Source organism: Marmota flaviventris, chromosome 5, assembly GCF_047511675.1.
Source record: "Marmota flaviventris isolate mMarFla1 chromosome 5, mMarFla1.hap1, whole genome shotgun sequence".
In the NCBI taxonomy this organism is placed as follows: Eukaryota; Metazoa; Chordata; class Mammalia; order Rodentia; family Sciuridae; genus Marmota; species Marmota flaviventris.
Window position 1 is genome coordinate 74,445,951 of NC_092502.1, and position 20,373 is coordinate 74,466,323.

The following is a 20,373-nucleotide window of genomic DNA, read 5'->3' on the forward strand; positions in this document are numbered from 1 at the left end:
TTCTTACAATATCAAACATCCCACTAAAGAATATAATGGCAAACTTAACTACATTTTTATTAATTAGACTCTTCATATAAACTCTAGAAATTATAATAAACTACAATATTATAATAATATATATAATAATATATATATATAATAATAATATATAAAACATAATAATAAACTACAATATAACAAGGCTACTATTAACTTATTGTGTACAAAGAAAAACAGAAATGTCTTCTCTAAGCCTTTTATATTAAGTCAAACATGATACGTATAAATGGAGCATTCATTTTCCAAAATAAAATGTCTTACACAGATTTAAAGAGAAAAGGATAAATTACTCTGAAAGCATCAATTTCCTGAAAAATTTTAATTCTTTCAATTGTAAGTTTTCCTTTAAAATCTCCTTGAAAACTCACCAGCAAATTATCTATTTATAAAATCTCTTAATATGATAAGCTTAAGGCTATTAAAAGATATCAGATTTAATTTTGTGAACATTTTTAACCTGGAGTTAAAAAAAAAAAAAAGAAAGAAAGAAAAAGTTGTTTAAACAGCTAAGGTTTGTTTTACCATGTCATTTATTTGGCCTTGGTGTCCGGAAAACTCTCTCATAATCTTCCTAGTTTCTATGTCCAGAACACTAATGGAGAAGTCATCCAAGGCAAGTCCCAGAATGCCACTAGCAAGATAAATGCACCAGTTAAGCAAACAAAACTCTGGAATCTTGTATTAGTCAAATATGCCTTTGATTAAATTAAACCATATGTTGTTCTTTATTAAAACAGTCTGATTTTCCCCATATGACAAATCTGTACTTATGAACTTTACCAAAAACATTAAAAAGCAAGTCCATTATCATTAAAAGGAAATGTTTACCTGTCCCTATGTAGCAGCATCATATTTGGAGATGAATCAAGGCTCATAGAATGGATTAAGTTTTTGTTTTTAAAGTTCCAAAATTTGAGTAATCCTTCACTACCAGCTGTAACTGTCAACTGATTTAATCCATCCACTGCAACACCTCTAATAGATCCCTTATGAGCTTTTAAGTAGACAAGAAAAAAAGAAATCAGAATTGGTAGTGTCTACTGGAACAATACAAATAATTCTTTCCAAATATCTAGATTTCCACTACTTATATTCTTGAAAAATCTTGAAATTAATCTGCCAAATGAAGTTGGGATAACTCATCAAAAAATTACTTAAAAGAAAAAAAAAAAAGAAAGAAAGAAAGACATTTCAATACCTTGATCCTTGCCAAAACTTCCCCGATGTATCCCGGACTGCATATTATACACATCTACACTTCCTGATGAAAGACCAATCACGGCAAAGTTTCCACAAGAAGTAATATCTACTGCCTTTACAGGGGAAAAAAAACAAAAGCAAATAACAAAGAAAATAATATTTTAGGGCTGGGGTTGTGGCTCAGAGGTAGAGTGCTCGCCTCGCACGTGAGAGGCCGTGGGTTCGATCCTCAGTACCACATAAATAAATAAAATAGAGATATTGTGTTCAATTACAACTAAAAAATATTAAAAAAAAAAAAAGAAAATAATATTGTATTGTGCTTCATTGCTTCCAAAGTCAAATCTACCAATAATTTTATTTAAAAAAAAAAACATGAAAAGTGAATTGATTTATTACTTTTCTTACACATAAAAGTGACAAATGCCACTATGCAAGTGAAGACATATTTCTATAGCATGACATAAAATGTTTCGTGCACATAAATTTTTCTAAACATTTAAAGCCTACTACTTAAATTAAAATAAAGTTCCCTTTAGCTACTCCACTGATTTCCTTTGAATGAAGAAGTATAGCAGGAAAAGTGAGGAATTCCTTTGAGTGAAGGAGTATGGCAGGAAAAGTGAGGAACTATGGAGTGAAATTAACCAAATAATGCTATGTACATATATGAATATTTCACAGTGAATTCCATATTCCTGTAAATCTATAAAGCACCAATTAAAAAGAAAACAATAAATAAATAGAAGGAAGATCAGTAAAGTAGAAGAAAGGGAATAAGAGAAGGGAGGGGGAGAAAGGAGGAGAGAGTGATAGGAGAAGTATTGAGGACTGGAGCAAATTACAATTCATGCATGTATGATCGTGTCAATATGAACCCCACTATTAAATATAACTATAATGCACTAATAAAACAAATTAAAACAAAAACAAAAAAATACACTCAAAAAACAAAGTATTTTAGAAAAACTGTGAAGGTTACCCTTGAGTAATAAATTACACTTTATTGCATGGGTTCTATAATAATTACTTCTGTTTATTACTTAATGATTTCTGGCTTTGTTCCAAGTAGCTGAGGATGTTAGACAAATGACTCAGCACTGGTTAAGCATCATTGTACACATGCATATTAAGTGCTCAATGAGTGATCACAGTAGGTTGTAAGTTAAGATCACAGTTTCTAGAATAAGTTGTCTTAGGTTCAAATCCCTGCTGTGTCACTTCTAGCTTTACTGATCTTAGGCATGTTACTCATTACATTAAGGGTTAGTCTTATGTTCTATAAAAAGAGGCTAACAATAGACCATAACATAGGATTATGTAAACATAATGTGAGTACACACTAGGCAGAGAGACTAAAGTAAACGTTAGCTGTAATTATCCTTTCTACTACTACTACAAACACTACTCAGAACTCTGTAGGTAAGTTTCCTAAAGAAGCTTAAGATAAATCTCTATGATTTAGAAAATTACATAAAAGCTTAAGACTAGCTTTTCACACTATGGAGATTAGAACATATGTACTTATAATAATGTGTACATAATTGAGTCAAATGTTGAGTTAAACGTTTAGTCAGCATTTTCAAAAGCAGAAGTATCTATTAAGAAATCATTAGAACAGGTAAACAAGTTTAGCAATCTGCAAGATACAAGATCAATAGGCAAAAGTCAATTATATCTTTTGATACACTAGCAATAAAAAACCTAAAATAAACTTAAGAAAACAATTTTACTTGGCATTGAGAAGAAGTGGGACATACACTGACAAGTACAAACATTATTGACAGAAATTGTTAGGAAACCAGAAATGGTAACTCTCAAATTTATGTATTGATTAAAAAAATCCCAACTGTTTTTTTTTTTTTGCTGATATTGACATGCTAATTTGGGGACCAAAATATCCAACAATTTTGAAAAGGAAAAGAACAAACTTGGAGGAGGCATACTATCTGATTTCAAAATTACAAAGTTAACATAATCAAGACAGACAAAGCACAGTTACAAAGATATATCTAGAGATGACCCATGACTACGTGAAAAGATGCAACACTATACCTCCTCAGAAGAATGCAAATCAAAACCACAGAGATACTACTTCACAATCAACCTCAAGTAGCTAAATAAATTTCTGCAAGCTGAAAAACTTTACAATATTAGAGAACAACTTCAAAATGGTAAAACATGTTCTTTCCAATAATATCATTAGTAAACTTGAGTATAATAAAATTACCACATAAGTTTTAAAGGAGAAAAGATTTTAATAAAAGAGCTCACTTACTGTTGCAGTGATGTCATCTTTCTTCAATTCTTTTCGCTTGAGAAAGTAAGCACCTATTGTAGACCTTTGATAATTCCAGGTTGAGCAAGATAGCTTACCTTGATGGCAAGCAATGATACCATCCCAGTCACTCTCTCGAGCTTCCTCTAAACATAATTAAAATCATAAATCAAAGTGCTTTTTATCATCTCACTCATTTGCTCATCTATTATTAATTAAGTATCTAATATTCTACCTTAATAACTGGTACTAGGAATATGATGGTAAAATAAACAGGCTATCTCTGGAAAGAGCTTCCTATCTAACAGGTTAACTGATAAAATTGTACATACTTATGGTGTTCAATGTGTTTTGACACCTTATAACATTGTTGAATGGCTAAATCAAATTAACTGACAATATCTAATAACAGATTTTGATTAGAAGAAAGAATGAGAAAGCATAATTGCATGACTATTTTATATGAGCACTCAGGAAGAGTTTTACTGGGAGATTTTGGGAGAGTAATAACTGGCTTCCTGGAAGGAGCAATAAACAAATAAAACTTCTAGTACAGAGGTGGGCAGAGCCCTATAGACAAAAGGCCCAAGATTAGTTGAACAAAACCAAGGATGGCAAGTAAGTGACATGTGTTCCTGGGAGAGGCAAGAGGACAAGGCAACTGGGGCCACATTACAAGGATATTGAAAGTTAAAGAGGCAAAAGTCTACCTAAAGGTAATAAGGGGCACGAAAAGATTTTAAGAACATGACATGAGTCAGCTATATGTTTTAGAAGCATCACTTAGGCTCAAGGCAAATAGAGGGGTGATCAAAAAACCAAAGTAGTGATTAGGTTGTTATAATAACCTTGAAACAATAACCATAATATAGAAATGGTGCCTATGTAGTTATTTCCTGATAGTTTTCATTCAATCATCCTATTATATATGTATACTTTTCTTAAACGCTCTTCTTCTGAAGAAGTTCTGCTCTATGATATGGTATACTACTATTGTACTTAGATCTTGATTGGTCATGGCCACATCTTTTCACATTTGTTCTCTGTTATAAATTTCTACATTAGTGACTTTCATTATACCAGATGATAGGATAAAAAGAAGGGCTATAAAATATTATTTATTAATAGCTGGTATAGAGAACAAAGCCTGAGATTTAAAAAATAAATTCATGTTAAAATTAACTCATTTTCAATCTTCACACAAGATTAGTACATGCTTAAGGTTACCCTCTGAACATTTATTAGAATTTGCAAACATATATTTTTTTTAAATGGAGGAAATAATGAAGTACAAAACAAGAGAAGTTACTTACCAGCTGCAAACTTTGTGATAGGTGGAAGTCTTACTGACATGGTATTCTGAAGTCCTTTCCGCTTGAGTCTCTTTTTATTAATTAATCCTGGAGTTGGGGAAGAGGGAATCATAGTTATGAATCTTTCTTCATGGGGGAAAAAAAATGCTCTTCACTGTCACATAACTATAAAGTTCAAGATGTTCTCATTTAAGTCAGGAGCACAACAAGGGTACTGTTATCAATATTATTTGTTTCTGAAGTTTGTATAATTAAGATACAAAAGCAAATTATAAGGTATAAATAACTGAAAAAATGAGGTAATCATATTATTTGCCAATAATATGATAGAACCAACACAAAAAAGAAAACTTGAGGATATATCACATTCCTGGATGAGAAGATTCTTAAAGATATCAAATCTCTCCAATTTAATTCCAAAAGGAACTATTTTAGATTATCAATTAAAAAAGGATCCTATAAGTTACCTGGAAGTACATACTTTTATGAATAGCTAGAACATTTACTTAAAAAAGTAAACATTAATGAAACTAAAAAACATTTTTGTTTAAGAAACCTCTCAAAAGCTGGAAACCAGGAAGAGAATAAAGGCGCCCTTTAAAGCAAAAAGATGAGATGCTATTTATTTTGATGCTTTCTTTAAAATTGTTCCCATAATTTTAATTCTGCACTCTACAGATGGATCACATTAGGCTGTGTTTTTTGGGTGGCAAGAGTATGTTTTATCACCCAAGATGCCTAACATTTTTTAACAGATTTATAGTAAGCAGTACCCCAAACACTTCTACAGTGATTTTGATCTTAGGATCTTACTAGTTTCTCCTCCATAAGGTTTTAATTTTATCCAAAAAAGAGGAAATATATTGATGAAACCTCCTCCAGTTCTCCCAGAATCTTGCAAAGTTTCTTTTGTGACTAGCAACTTATATTCTATATTGCAAATGACCTACCAAGTCCCAAACTCTTATTGAATTTTTCATGTACCGTAGAAAATGACTGAAGAGTTCCATCTTGACCTATTGATATAAAAAGAAAATTCCTCATCAAGCTCCATCAAAACAATGGGCCATTTGAATCACAGATGTTATAAAATTAGATTCTACAAAAAGCTTAGTGTTATGGTTTGGGACATTTTAAAGAGAAATTACAATCTAAAAATGCGTCCAGCTCTCAATACCCACTTAAGTACTATGGGTAGAAAATAGAAACTCACTTGCACTTAGAATTTGTTGTCCATTTTGTCCATAGTATCTGATCCTGGTAAGAGGAGCGCTATGGCCCATTCTGAATCTCAAAAGTCGGCCTTCACCTGTGGGGCCATCAAATATCCATATCTGCCAAGAAATTAAATGGTAAAGTTCTTACACCATGTGCTCTCTGATCTGCAGTCAGGCAGGCTACTGACCCTGAAGTGGGGATTGGGAAAGAAATAAGCTGTAACTCTTTCCCACTTCATTGCAATGTCATCTGCTATACTTTTTATTTATCTATAACAATGATTCATCCCATATTCCTTTCATCTTCTAATTTTGGTACTAATATATTAAAAAGCAAGCTTGTAATAACCCAAAAGGTAGGCCAGATGAACCAGAAAAATGACAAAAATAATCATAATACCCTGAGAGCATTGTCAGCACCATTTGTGACAAGAAGAGGTTCTCTATGGAGAAATGTCAGTCCAGCAATTGCTGTAGAGTGTGCATTTCTCATTTGATTGATTAATTTTTTGTCTTCTAGGTCCCAAAGTCCAATATGGCCACATGGGCTTCCAGCTGCCATTATTGGATGACCATCTGTTATTAAAATAAAATATATGTTAAAAAACACAAGCCCGAAAACAAGTAAACTTGACAAATTTCTCTCCCTTTTAGTTTATAAAGTTAAAACTATACACCAATAGTCTTCCCATATTTTTTGCTTGTTCTACTTCGGTGTTTCATTAATACTTATTAAACTATAAAAAAACAATTTCTGTGATTTTAAAGTAAAGCATTTCAGGTGTTCTTAACTCTCATGAATAAACATGGTAAAGATTACCTGTGCGAAATGAAATTGAAGTTATGGGTCCCCAGTCTTGACGAAACTTCATTAATGTTTCATCAAACTTAATGTTGTGAATGATAACCTGACCTGACATAAGACCAACAGCAACAACATCCACAGCTGGTGCCTGAAAATTAAATTACTCGTAAGTTTTTATTTTCTTAAGCAACACAGCCTTACAATTTTTATGATCAACACTATTATTTATGTGTTATTATGAGAGAATATGAAATATCTTCTTAAAGGTGTGTAGGGGGAAATCCACAAGTATTACCATTCTGGCTATTATTAACTAATGCTAAGAGTTAATATTAACTGCTATTCAAATGGAAGTATTTAGGAACGATTTTTCCAAATTACTTCCCAGTTTAAATTTTGCCAGTCAATTTCCCTCTCAACTGTTAGAACAAAACAGTCTTGTTAATACAAAGTCACACAGAAAGAAAAATTTACATATGCAATCACAACAAATCACTGACTAGGTGAAAGAGAAAAAAGAGACAACTCCTAGAAAATATATGAAGGCTTGTCATAAGTATGGCAACATATGTAGCTGGAAAGGAAGTAACAGCCATAACATTCTATGACTATAATTCTGTCTTATAATGGATAGGCGTGGCAGAGCATGGTTGATGACAGTGAGAGGGGATGAGGGAGTGCAAATAAAATGGGCAATGAATATTAGAAAGATCAGGAATAATGGCTACATGTGTAACCAACAGACTCACCAGATTTTCTATAGACATACATTCATTCATATATGTATGTTTTACTGACTCATAAAAATGAAAAGCAATTTTCTAAGTCTACCAATGAAAAAATCCTTAGGATTTTTGTCCCCAACTATTTCAAATAGGAAATCTCAACATCCTAATAAATTTCTCTGTAAAACCAATAGTCTCCTTTGCATCAATGAACAACTAATTTCTGTTCTCTATAAAGCTCTATACTACCTGCTTGCAAAATAATCAGTAAACAAGGTTCTACAATAACCACAGGTTTAGAGCCTAATTCTAAACGGCAAACGTGTTACTACTTGTTGACAGTGTATTTCCAAAACATTATTTCCTTAGTGGAACAGTTAAAACTATATTATTTTGTCTTAAGGTCTAAAAACAGGCTGATCCCTGAAACTACATGAATCTACTATTTGGTTTAACCAAAAATTACTAACCTGCTGAAGAGCAGTCACTCCAACCTTCCATCCTGGAAATGTATACAGAAGCTTACTACAAAAAAAAAAAAAAAAAAGAGTTGAAAGGTGAAAGGTAGGTTGTTTTTTTTTTTTTTTTTTTTTGCGGGTGGGAGAGAAAAACAAAATCGACTATATATTTAAAAGTAAACTAGTAACAGTAGTATTTATTAAATTCTTCATCCCACATTATTCTGAGAATATATTACCATGTCCAATACTCAAAATAATCACATGAAGTAAATATTATCACCTTTTATCCAGAAAAAGAAACTTAAAAAAAAGAAAAGTGCTAAATAATTAAGCCAAGTAAAAAAAAAAAGTGTGTGTGTGCAGGTTCTAGACTCCCAATCTGCAAACTGCTATGCAAGGCCACTTCATTAAAAATTTAAATGTTTGAGTAGAAGAAAAAATACAATCCATTTTATCTAGACAATAAAAGTCTTGGAATATAGGCAGATCTCATTTTTTTTTTTTTTTTTTTTACTGCAATGTATTTCTAGAAATATCATCACTAAAGGGAATAATTAGATTTTAACTAAAATAGTACTTGAATGTTATATGAACTGTCTTATGGAAACAGTTATGCTGCTCTCATATTGTGAATCAGACCATGAATGATTAAGTCAGTCTATGGAGCAGAGCTATCTGAAATCATTTTAATACTAGTCATTAAAATATTAAATCATATATTAAATTCTGCAAATGGGCAAAATTAGTCTCTGCAATAATTACATAATGGATAAAATACACAAAGAATGCAAACATCACAAAGAGCCTAAGGAAAGAATCTTAAGAGCAGAGACAGCATCTCAGTCAACATCCCTGAGCATAACACAGAGTCGGCAGTCAGTGGTATCTGCCACTGAACTGAAATATTGATTCAAAACTAAACAGTCTTCCCTTTCAAATTTACAAGGGCTTTGGAAAGAATAATTTAGGTGGTTAAATATTTTTGTTTGCTTGTTTTAACATTATACAAAACTTGAGTTACCCCTTTCTCTCTAGATAAATGTTCAAGTAACAAGAAGAGGTATTTAAAATCATTAATGTAGCCTTCCAGTTATATTAATAACATTATAATAGATATTCATTACACTGGTGGTTGTTGATCAAAGTACTTTTATTTTCCTTGAAATCATTTCTAAATGGTAGCACTAAATTAACACGAATTTGTTTTACCATCTCTTTCCTTCATTTATAAAAATCTAGAAGCTATCTAATGCTAACCTCATAATATTACTTTATAAAGCTGTCTGGATAGCTATATGGATTCTTTCTATTGACTAGTTACTGAGTCAATAGTTTAGACTATTCAATGTGGATTTATGAAGTTGCTTATTTTGTGCCAGGACCACATGCCACTTTTTAAATATGTGATGGCATTAAGTGATAACTTCTCACAGCCATATTTATTGACAGCCCTCCAAATAAACATATAAGGGCAGAGAGAACTGAGAGATGCAGAATGCTTTAGGAAGCTGGGCATGGTGGTACACACCTATAATACCAGCAACTCAGGAAGCTGAGGCAGAAGAATCCCAAGTTTAAAGCCAGCTTCCTCAACTTAGACCCTGCCTCAAAATAAAAAGTAAAAAGGGCTAGGTGTGACTCAAAGGTAAAGCACCCCTGGGTTAAATCCCCAGAACCAATAAATAAATAAATAGGAAGAAGAAAGTAGTAGATGCGGATAAGATGAGAAGTACATAAAGTGCTTACTTGGATTTTACATTCCACAACTGCAGACTTCCTTGTTCACTGCCCAGAAGTATTTTGTTCAAGTAGGTACTTGGATGCAAAATCGCAGAAATTTTAAAAACTGATTTATCGAAAGTCAATTGTAGGTATTCTTCTACAAAAAGTAAAAGTTACAAATAACATATAATTATTTTTTATAAAATAGCTTGACACTTGTTTCATATACCCATATATTTACCATTTAAAGTAAGTTTACCACAGAGACTTATATGCTAATATAAATCAAAGACATATAAACTAACCTATAAATAACCCCCAAGAACCAAGATAAATGTGATAGGGGCAACTTGTAAATGTCATTTAGGCTGTCAATATTATCTACAAGTTCTAACATAAATACTATTAGAAGTTTCACTACTTAAATTGGTTTACAGAAAAGAAAACAGGATTAAAAACTGATCATAGGGATCAACACTAATATTTTTATAATCTGATCAAGAGGCAGAAGTGAATGCTCCAAGTGAAGAGCCAAATATCTGGGAAGTTCAACGAGCCACTTAGAAGATGTGAAAAGAGGTGAAGTTTAGTGAAACCAAAAACAATGCTTCTCACACATTTCCTCAGAAGACTCTAACCCAGGAGATGAAAAGAACTTAAAACTCTGGGAACTTAAAACCCCAAGTCAATGTGTTGTTCTAACAGCAACAAAAAATCTAAGCATTAGCATCAAAAGAGTGCCTGAGACTTTATGAGCTAGATCTTACAACTTTATAAAGCTTTTTAACATCCACCCTTGAAGGTAGCCCAGCAGGTAGTTACTTGCTGCAAGATTAGAAACTTCTTTAAAATCTTACATTTATTATAATTAAAATTATGGTTTAAATTGTGTTTTTCATTTCAAAATTTGTTCAGTACTGAAACAATTTTTTTTCACTAAGTTTACCAATAAATTTGAATATTGAAGAAGGTGTACTACATACTCCCAGAAGTATGTATACCCCAAGTTAGAATGCACAGATATAGGTGAAAAGTATACAAACTTTACTTTGAATACTATTTTAAAAGATCTTTGTCTCACTACAAATAGCTCCCTGAAAACTCCAGGCCAATGTATTGTTCTAAAAGCAACAAAAAATCTAGGCATCAACATCAAGGGTGCCTGAGACTTTACGAGCCAGATCTTATAATTTTATAAAGCTTTTTAAAATCTAACCTTGAAGGGACCACTTTTAGAATTCTTTTACCCCAACTTGAGCAAAGATAAAACAAAGAAAAGCATTAGCAATTTGTATGAGAATACAGAATAACTCCCAGAAGGCAACCTCTAAAATGTTGACTAAAAATAAGAATACTGCATTGAACAATAGAAAATCAAGACATATAGAAGTTAAAAATGTAAACAGAGTAAAGAAGTTAAAAAAAGATGTATATTTTCCTTCTTATTTACAGATTCTTCAAGTTTACTATTAGCATCTCCTTTTGAAAGATGAAAATACTACATATGAACATACATCAAAATCCATTCTACAGAGAAAACAAGTCACTAATTTTAAAGAACGGCAATGGAAAACATATTAGTTGAAATTAGCACATTAAACAAGTTGTAAGTAGTTAACCAACTGACAAAAACTGCTTATTTACTTCTTATTTAGAATGTTTTCTCTTATACATATTAATTTTTTTATTTTGACTGTTTTGCATGTGAAACCTCTGATGTAGAAGTTATGTTCACATAGATTTTTAAGTATACACATACAATCCCAAGACAAAACAAATAAATTAGTTAATTCTTACCTTCTGAATATATATGCCAAATAATAAGAACGCTGTCAGCATCAACAGAAATAATGTGATCCCCAAAAGGTTGCAAAAGATGGATTTCTGCCTTATGACCCTTAAAGGTATGTACTATCTATAAAGTTTAAAATAATTTCATATTAGTAGTCATTCATCAAGTAATATTATCCAAAAAAGGCTTTCTAATCCTAAAAACATTCATGTTAAGAATGTAGTCCAATTTTTTAGTATACAAGGTTATATGAACAAATATTAAGGAGTTAGACACGTTCATCTGCTTAGCCAGTTCAATAAGGAAATAAAGCATGGACTAAGAACATAGAAATGAGAACTCTAGGGCTTAGCCTCCCTACTGAGTTTAGGAAAAAGGTATGCATATATACCTAGATCCCTTGCTAATTCGACCATTGTAATTCCCTTTATACTAAAAAAAATGGTATGTTCTAGAAGGCTGACCTCTAAGATTCCATCACCAACTGCCTTCCAGATAAGATGAGAAAGGGGAATATAAAGTACTTCTTTGCTATACCTTCCTGCTTTGACACAGAGGCACTGACTCTCACAGTAACTTATCCCTCCATCACTACATCTCCTTCTCCATGGTTTCAGCTCTCACCAGGCTTCGATAACACTACCTCTTCTGCCCTTTGGCCCAAGGATTGGTAACAGCTTCCCCAAGTTTATAGCCTTTGATGCATTCCTCCCCCTATGTTGTTCCCCCAACCCAGCCCACACCTGTAAGCAGAGTTCCTTCATTAAAGTGTCTCCATATGGAACACATACATATGTGTATTTATAAATACACATATATAGGTGAAATCAAATTTTCTCTTCCTCTATAAAACTGAGCATACATTAGAAAGAAAAAAAAATGGTACAAATTGAAATAGTTCAGTGATACAAACCTCTTTATTACGGGCAAATGCAGAAAAAATATTCCCATAAGCAGCGAAAACTAGCCTCCCATCAGCTGCCATACAGCAGATATCCTGTGGAACAGAGTTACCTAGAACATAAAAGAAATACAATTTTAAGATCTTGTAATAGAAACCATCAATATACATATAATATTTTTCATGGATATAATAATTAAAAATATATTTAATAAAAAAGAAAGCTGAGGGCTGAGGTTGTGGCTCAGTAGTAGAGTGCTCGCGTAGCACGTACCAGATCCTGGGTTCGATCCTCAGCACCACATAAAAATAAATAATAAAGGTATTTAAAAAAAGAAAGAAAGAAAGCTGAGAATCAGTATAAAATTTTAATCTCAATATTGACTGTCGTAAACATTAAGATTTGCAAACATAACAACATAATGCTAAATAAATAGATAAAAAGAAGCTTTGTGAAGTATTTAGAAAAAAGCATCATTTAATACATGAAACTGACAGATGGGTATCTGGCCCACTTATGAACACCTTCAAGAACATGGAGTTTATTAGTAACTTCAGGAAAAATATAAAACTAAATTAAAACTTAGATCCACATCTAACTCAACCCTTTGGACCAACCCCAAGGAACTCCATATATACTTTTTATGTTGAGCCTTAAAATAATTAAAGACAATACAGTTTCTACTCGGTTGTCTCCAAGGTAAATATGCTTATTACCTCTAGCCATTTCTTATAGGACGTGATTTCTTGATTCATCTCTCACTAATAAAATCATGGTGCCCCTTTTTCTTTCTCTTTTGGGGTCAGGGAGATGAGTAGACAGAAGATGATCGATTGTAAGTATTTTTTATGTGCATACTCCACTTGGGGATTTAGTTTCCATAATACTATTTCTATAGGTTTATCATTCACTTTTGTATTCAATTTAGGTTATTCTGTCTTCTAATCTTTTAAAAATTGTTTTTCAGACATACACAATGGATTTCTCTTACAAGGATCACATTTTAAGGTAAAACGAGTACCTGTTAGCTCTGGCAGGCCTTTTATGCTATTGAACAGTTCTTAGAAAAATAAATACCTCCCCCATTGAAAAAAAATATCCAAATATGAGACATTTCCTTACAGTAGAAGGAATGATGGAAAAACAAAACCACTATTTAATAACCATCATATCACTAACTGAGATTCAGGCAAGTCTCATCACTAAATGCTAACTAAATGCAGCAGGTGAAACTTTGAAGAGCAATAGCATATTTACAGAGTCTGAATGCATCATATTACAAGATACTTATTAACTACAAAGGACAAACTAGTAACTTTAAAACACAGCATCCTGACAGATATCACCTTAACTAAATAATCAAAGTTATCACTGCCAAGAATAGCATGTGCCTACTGATAAAATTCACTGAGAATTCAGCATCATTTCTTTGTTACTCCTGTCAAAATACTGAATCTAACTATAAAGAAGTATCAGAAAAACTCAAACTGAAGGTTATTCTAAAAAAGAATTAATCACAATGTGGTCAAATACAAAGAAATGCTGAAGAACTACTCCAAATAAATAAATAAATCATGTGACAACTGAAAGCAAAACATGATAGTGATGATAGTGTCACAGTTTTTTTTTTTTTTTTTTTGCCCCCTATAGAGGTTTATTAGACACACACACTGGATTCTTTATATATTCCATAAGCCTTAAACTTATGTCAAAAAAATTTTAAAGATACTAAGCCAGCATAAATCCAGAATAAAATTCACACTTACTTACTGCAACCAGACTAAGTTTCTGAACCTGTTAAAAAAAAAAAAAAGATTAAGTTTTCATAAGAAAAACAATTTTATAATAACTTAACACCTTAAGATTAAGGTACAACCTCATAGGTAAATCTGCTATGCTGTCCCTCCTAGAAAAGATACTCACTGACCCTAAATTTCATTATTAGGAAAGTTACATTTTCAACTATTTCACCAACAGTGGTGATGGAAGTAGGCAAAGGGTTTCTGTAGTGAGCCAAAGAGTAAATGTTTTAGGATTAGCAAGTCATAAAGTCTGTGTTATACTGACCCAATTCTTATACTGTTGCAGGAAAGCGGACATAATAAATATACATGGGTATATTTCAATAAACTTTTATCTGTAGGTACTTTTATTTGGTTCTCACATCCTGAAATAATGTGATTTTTTCCCTCTAATCTTTAGAAAAATAACAAAACCACTCATAACTCATGGGTCATGCAGAAACAAATAGTGGACTGAATTGGCTTACAGACCAATTTGCTGACCTGAGGAAAGTTACTCATCTTCCCTGTGCCTCAAATTCCTTATATGGATTCCAAATATGGATTAAGATATGTACCTACTTTATGGGATTATGAAAATTCAATGGGATTGCAAATAAATTATGTAAAACAGAATACAGCAGTCATGTAGTAAATGCTCAATGTTAGCTGGTATCACCAACATCAACAGCTATTTATACCTTGTCTATTGTCCAGGTACAAATGCTTATATGTAGGATGACTCACAGTGGGCAGTAATACAGCAATGGCCATAGGAGAGAGCCCTTGAGGAACAAGTTAATGACTTGGGATCATTAGTACCATCTGGTTTACCCCAAGTTATTTTTAGTTTCAGAGATCATAGCCCAGTAAATTGGTTGGTGTAACAAACACAGAGTCCTCAGGTAATAAGCATTTTATGCCATTTTACAGAAATTTAAAAAAATGTATCATCCCCACCCACCTCCAAAGAAAGCATCACAAGATCTAAAGGACATCTTAAAACACATTTTTATGACTAAATTTCAATGTGCAAATAATAGTAAATTTTTTATAAAATGTTAAAGATGTTACTCTCCTAACAATAGGATTTCTTTGGAAGGGGAGGGGGATGTGTTTGTGCTTAACAAAATGTCAGGAAAGACACTGTACCAAACATGAGATTTCAAGAGGAGATACAGAATTTTGAGACTTTTAAGTCTTTCTGGGTACAGTGATGTGGAAATATGGATGTTTCCATTAAAGGAATGTTGGCAAGCTACAAATATAAATTTGACATAACCATTTACACAATAAAGGCAGTAAATTATCCATTTATTTACTAGAGGATTTATTTAAATAAAAATGTGCTCATTAAATATTTACTCTAAAGGTGGAAAAAAGTTTTCTTTAAATGAGAAAATTAGAAAAGTTATGTTTTAGGGAGGAAAACTTTATCAAAACCAAAAATTGGCAAGTAAGAAAGAAGTGGGAAGAATGGTATCAATAAATACTCCCACATGATTTATGTCACTCTGACCCAACTTTCTCCATCACCATCCCAGGCTTCCAGAAACCCAACTCTTCACCTCACCCCATCCTTCTTTTCTTTTTACATTTACTCAACTAGCTCCCAATTCCCACTCTTCTTGTTAATAACCTCTTTAATTTTCACAATTCTTCAAGGAAAACAACTCTACACCATGCTTTCCAAAAACAGTGCTTAATAACCTTGGCTATTACCATCTTCATCATATTCCTGCTTTCCACACAACTTACATTATTTTTCAATTAGTGGTAAATTTGGGGAGGGGGGGAATCCATCATTAATAAGCAGCATGAGTGTCATGGCAAGTAACTTTAGTTTCCTAATACTTACTTTCCTAAGTTATATAAGGGTGCTACAAAATTAGTAAAAACTACCTTGCAAAGAAATTGCTGCAAAGCTTAGAGTGAAACGGCGCCAGATATTCAAGGTTGGTTGAAAACAGATGCTCAGGGGAAGTTCGGGGAAACTGGATTGCCATCGAATGTGAAGAGTCCCTTAAATCATCAACTCACCCTTCCAGTCCTCCTAATGTATTTCAGTCTGGATTTCTAACCCAGTTTGTGTCTTCAGTTACACAATAAGTGTCTTGCGAGTCGTCTAAGGGCTTATCTTATTCATGTTCGCATCCTCTGGGAGGATCAATAATTATCTACTAAACAAATATGATACTGTAACACTGAGACATTCTCAAGTATTCATTCCTTAGCCAGGTTCCCTCCGAAACTCGCCCCCAGGTGAACTGCAAGAGCTAAAGCAGCGGCACGAGGGTTCAATGAGGGTGGCTAAACAGAACTGGGTGGGGTTACGGAAAAGAAGGGCAGAAAGGGAAATCCTCCTTAGGTGGGAGGGGAGAGCGGGAATGCCCCAGGACAGAGCTGGGAGCCGAGGAGGGTAGTTCTCGGGAAACCGGCAAAGAAATCACTCACGTCATACGTGTGGAAGCTCTTGCCCACGCAGGTCGTAACGTAGAACCGGCGCTTCAGCGAACTGAACCGCACCACGTGCGGGATGTCATTACTAAAAAGCCCCAGGGCTCGGAATCCAGCGAAGAGTGAGCTCGCCGTGCGGCCTTCCACGTAGCGTTCCATCTCCGCCACGGTCCCAATTCCTTTCGGCTCTGGTCCAGAGGGAAACCGCGCACGCTGCACCTCAGCACGTCTCAAGAAGAACCTTTGCCAGAGCTGGAAACTTGCAGCGCTTCCGGTACCTGCTGCCAATGGCGTTTGTGCGGACTGCCCTTAGTGCAACATGCAAAGAGCTCCCTCCTCAGCCCGCAGGAGATGGGCGACTTTGGTTCCGCTGGCCTCCGTGTCCCCACGTTGTTCTGCGGTGCGCTCTAGCTCTGTAGCTGGTGGAACCTTATGGTTGGGGAGCGGGAATCGCTGCGCCCTGGAAGGAGAAGCTTGTGGTGATGATGATGATGATAATAATAATAATAATTTTAAAAAGTATAAACCCCCGAGACTATCGAGAATATTTGAACACTGGCTATTTGACGATATAGAGAAGTTACAGTTAAATTTTAAATCTATGATAGTAGTAAAGATCCTATATTTTGAAGATACATATTTACAGATGAAATGATTACAAAATGTGTGAGGATTTACTCCAAAATAATTGTAAATTAGAAGCCAGATTTGATGAAATAAGATTAATAATTGTTGAAGCTAGGGAATGGGAGCGTTCATAATGCTATACTTTAGTATAAGATGGAACTATTCCATAATAGAAAACATTTTTGCTTTTTAAAACTGAGCTTGTTTACACTAAAAAAATCAGAATATTAATTGTTTATTAATTTTACCACTGAATCATGGAAATATATATAATTTTCATTACTAGATGTATATTTTTAAAGTTTTCTGAGTTGTGAATAAAGCAGGCAGATATTGCTTTTTTTTAAATTTTTTTTTTTTTTCCTTTTTTGGTACCAGGGATTGAACCCAGGAGTACCTTATCATGGAGCCACATCCCAGCCCTTTCTTGTATTTTATTTAGAGACAGGGTCTCCTTAAGTTGCTGAGGCTGGTTTTGAACTCATGATCCTGCTGCCTCAGCCTCCCAAGTCACTGGGATTACAAGCAGGTGCCACCATGCCCGGCCAAATATTGATTTTATACTCAGAATAAATACTTTTCAATATATTGGGAGCTTGGGAAGCTGTGAGGATGGCCTTAAGCCTGAGCCTAAGCAACTCCATTTCAAAAACTCCAATTTGAAACCTGCAGTGTCACCAGGCACAGCCAACAGATCCCTCCAGTAAGGCCACAAACACATTACTTCCCCTCTCCCTGATAAACAGAGTGAAGTCTCTGGCAGGCTGTCCTAGCCTGACAGGAGGGAAAGGGAAAAGATCTGGGTAGAGACCACCAGACCAGATGTTTCTGACCCCAGGGTAAATGACGTCATGGAGAAATATGGTGGTAGCTGATATGGATTGAAAGGGGGGTCAAAAGCCCCCAGATTTAGTATAAATAATAGAGTTAATGAAAAGGGATTCAACCAGCTGAAACAAGGATGTACTGGAGCTGGAGAGCCTAATGAGGACCTGACATCTCATCACTTGTCATCATTTCTTGATCCTCTGTGTGGTCCTCACGGCTCTCAAACTCTACCACCTCGTCTGGACCTTGGTGAGAGCCACAACTTCTCCATACCGCCCTCTCCTCAACCAGTCTCCACTCCACACCAGGAAAAGCCTACCTTAGTTCCAGATCTGATCACCGTGGCCTGAGCGAGTGTGCATCTACTGGACATAAAGCCTAAGGCTTACTTTTGAACTTAGCATGCAGAGGGAATGTCTGTCATTAGCCTGTCATGGTTAAGTGTGTTTGCAGTGCCTAGAATTAATCTAGAATTATTTTCAGTGAATTAATTAATCTAGAATTATTTGCTGTGAATTATGCCCATTGCAGTGACTAGCCTTAAGAATTGTCGTTTTCTTGATTAACAACCTATAGTGTCAGCTCTCTGGAGGCAGCTAGCACGAGGCTAGGGAGCGCTGAGCCGCCCGTTGTGCCCTGCGATGCCCAGACTAGCAAACAATACAGTCAGGATGGCTAAATGTGACCCCAAGAAACCAAAGGGCAAGATGTCTGCTTATGCCTTCGTTGTGCAGACTTGCAGAGAAGAACATAAGAAGAAAAATCCAGAAGTCCCTGTCAATTTTGCAGAATTTTCCAAGAAGTGCTCTGAGAGGTGGAAGACAATGTCTGGGAAAGAGAAATCTAAATTTGATGAAATGGCAAAGGCAGATAAAGTACGCTATGATCGGGAAATGAAGGACTATGGACCAGCTAAGGGAGGCAAGAAGAAAAAGGACCCTAATGCCCCCAAGAGACCACCATCTGGATTCTTCTTGTTCTGTTCAGAATTCCACCCCAAGATCAAGTCCACAAATCCTGGTATCTCCATTGGAGATGTGGCAAAAAAGCTGGGTGAGATGTGGAATAACTTAAGTGACAGTGAAAAGCAGCCATATATCACTAAGGCGCAAAGCTGAAGGAGAAATACGAGAAGGATGTTGCTGACTATAAGTCTAAAGGAAAGTCTGATGGCACAAAGGGTCCTGCTAAAGTTGCCTGGAAAAAAGTGGAAGAGGAAGAGGAAGAAGAGGAGGAAGAAGAAGAAGAAGAGGAGGAGGATGAATAAAAAACTGTTTACCCGTCTTCTTGTGAATACCTTAGAGTAGGGGAACGCCATGATTGACACATCTTATTTGAGATGTGTCTGTTACTCTCATTAGGTTTAATTTCAGAATTTGATCATGATCATATTGTAGTCTCTCAAAGTGCTCTAGAAATTGTCAGTGGTTTACATGAAGTGGCCCTGGGTGTCCAGAGCACTCTAAAACTGTATCAAAGTTGTACAGATTTCCAAACATTTTTAAAATGAAAAGGCACTCTCGTGTTCTCCTCACTCTGTGCACTTTGCTGTTGGTGTGACAAGGCATTTGAAGATGTTTCTGGTATTTTTTTTTTAATTTGTAAGGTGGTGTTAACTATATGGTTATTGGCTAGAAATCCTCAGTTATCAACTGTACATATATATATATATAGTCTGTAAAAAGAACAAAACAACCGAGACAAACTCTTGATGCTCCTTGCTTGGCGTTAAGGCTGTGGGGAGAAGATGCCTTTTGGAGGGGCCGTAGCTCAGGGCCTGGACTGTGAGGCTGGACCTGTTGACACTGCAGTGGGCATCCATTTAGCTTTAGGTTGTCTTGTTTTTGTATATAGTGATATAGCATTCTGTTGCCTTTCTTAGTTGTGGAAAAAGGGGGGTCAGCTGGCATGAGAAGTGTTTGAATTTTTTTTAGTTAAGTGCAGTAGATTTTAAACTTTGTTTTCAAACAAACTGTAGAACTCTTCGTTGTCAGCAAAGAGCCACTGCATCAATGAAAGTTCCAGAACCTTCTGTACTTAAATGCAATTTGCAATGTTATTTTTTTTTGTATGTTTAGAATGCTGAAATGTTTTTGAAGTTAAATAAACAGTATTACATTAAAAAAAAAACTATAGTGTGAAATTGTATTGAGTAATTTGAGTGAATAAAGCATTGAAAGGGGCAGAAATGCGTGGACATTCTTTATTTCTCTCCCTTGACTA

At 34.5% G+C, this 20,373-nt stretch overlaps 1 protein-coding gene and 1 pseudogene across 1 annotated transcript in view; one reads left to right on the forward strand and one right to left on the reverse strand.

The window, feature by feature from the left end:
* The window catches only part of Wdr36 (WD repeat domain 36), a 34,114-nt gene extending 17,179 nt beyond the window's left edge, over window positions 1-16,935 (reverse strand). Inside the window, exons 1-15 of the mRNA XM_027927706.2 lie at window positions 16,693-16,935; window positions 14,224-14,251; window positions 12,469-12,569; window positions 11,561-11,678; window positions 9,788-9,920; window positions 8,051-8,105; window positions 6,871-7,003; window positions 6,451-6,626; window positions 6,047-6,167; window positions 5,784-5,849; window positions 4,834-4,920; window positions 3,521-3,666; window positions 1,241-1,355; window positions 871-1,036; window positions 565-673 (exon numbers count right to left, since the gene is read on the reverse strand). Of these exons, the coding sequence (XP_027783507.2) occupies window positions 565-673; window positions 871-1,036; window positions 1,241-1,355; window positions 3,521-3,666; window positions 4,834-4,920; window positions 5,784-5,849; window positions 6,047-6,167; window positions 6,451-6,626; window positions 6,871-7,003; window positions 8,051-8,105; window positions 9,788-9,920; window positions 11,561-11,678; window positions 12,469-12,569; window positions 14,224-14,251; window positions 16,693-16,854 (1,716 nt within the window). The 5' untranslated portion in view covers window positions 16,855-16,935. The remainder of the gene's footprint in view (window positions 1-564; window positions 674-870; window positions 1,037-1,240; window positions 1,356-3,520; window positions 3,667-4,833; window positions 4,921-5,783; window positions 5,850-6,046; window positions 6,168-6,450; window positions 6,627-6,870; window positions 7,004-8,050; window positions 8,106-9,787; window positions 9,921-11,560; window positions 11,679-12,468; window positions 12,570-14,223; window positions 14,252-16,692) is intronic.
* Window positions 16,936-18,763: 1,828 nt separating this feature from the next.
* On the forward strand, window positions 18,764-19,417 carry LOC114086645 (high mobility group protein B3 pseudogene; annotated as a pseudogene).
* Window positions 19,418-20,373: the final 956 nt, after the last annotated feature.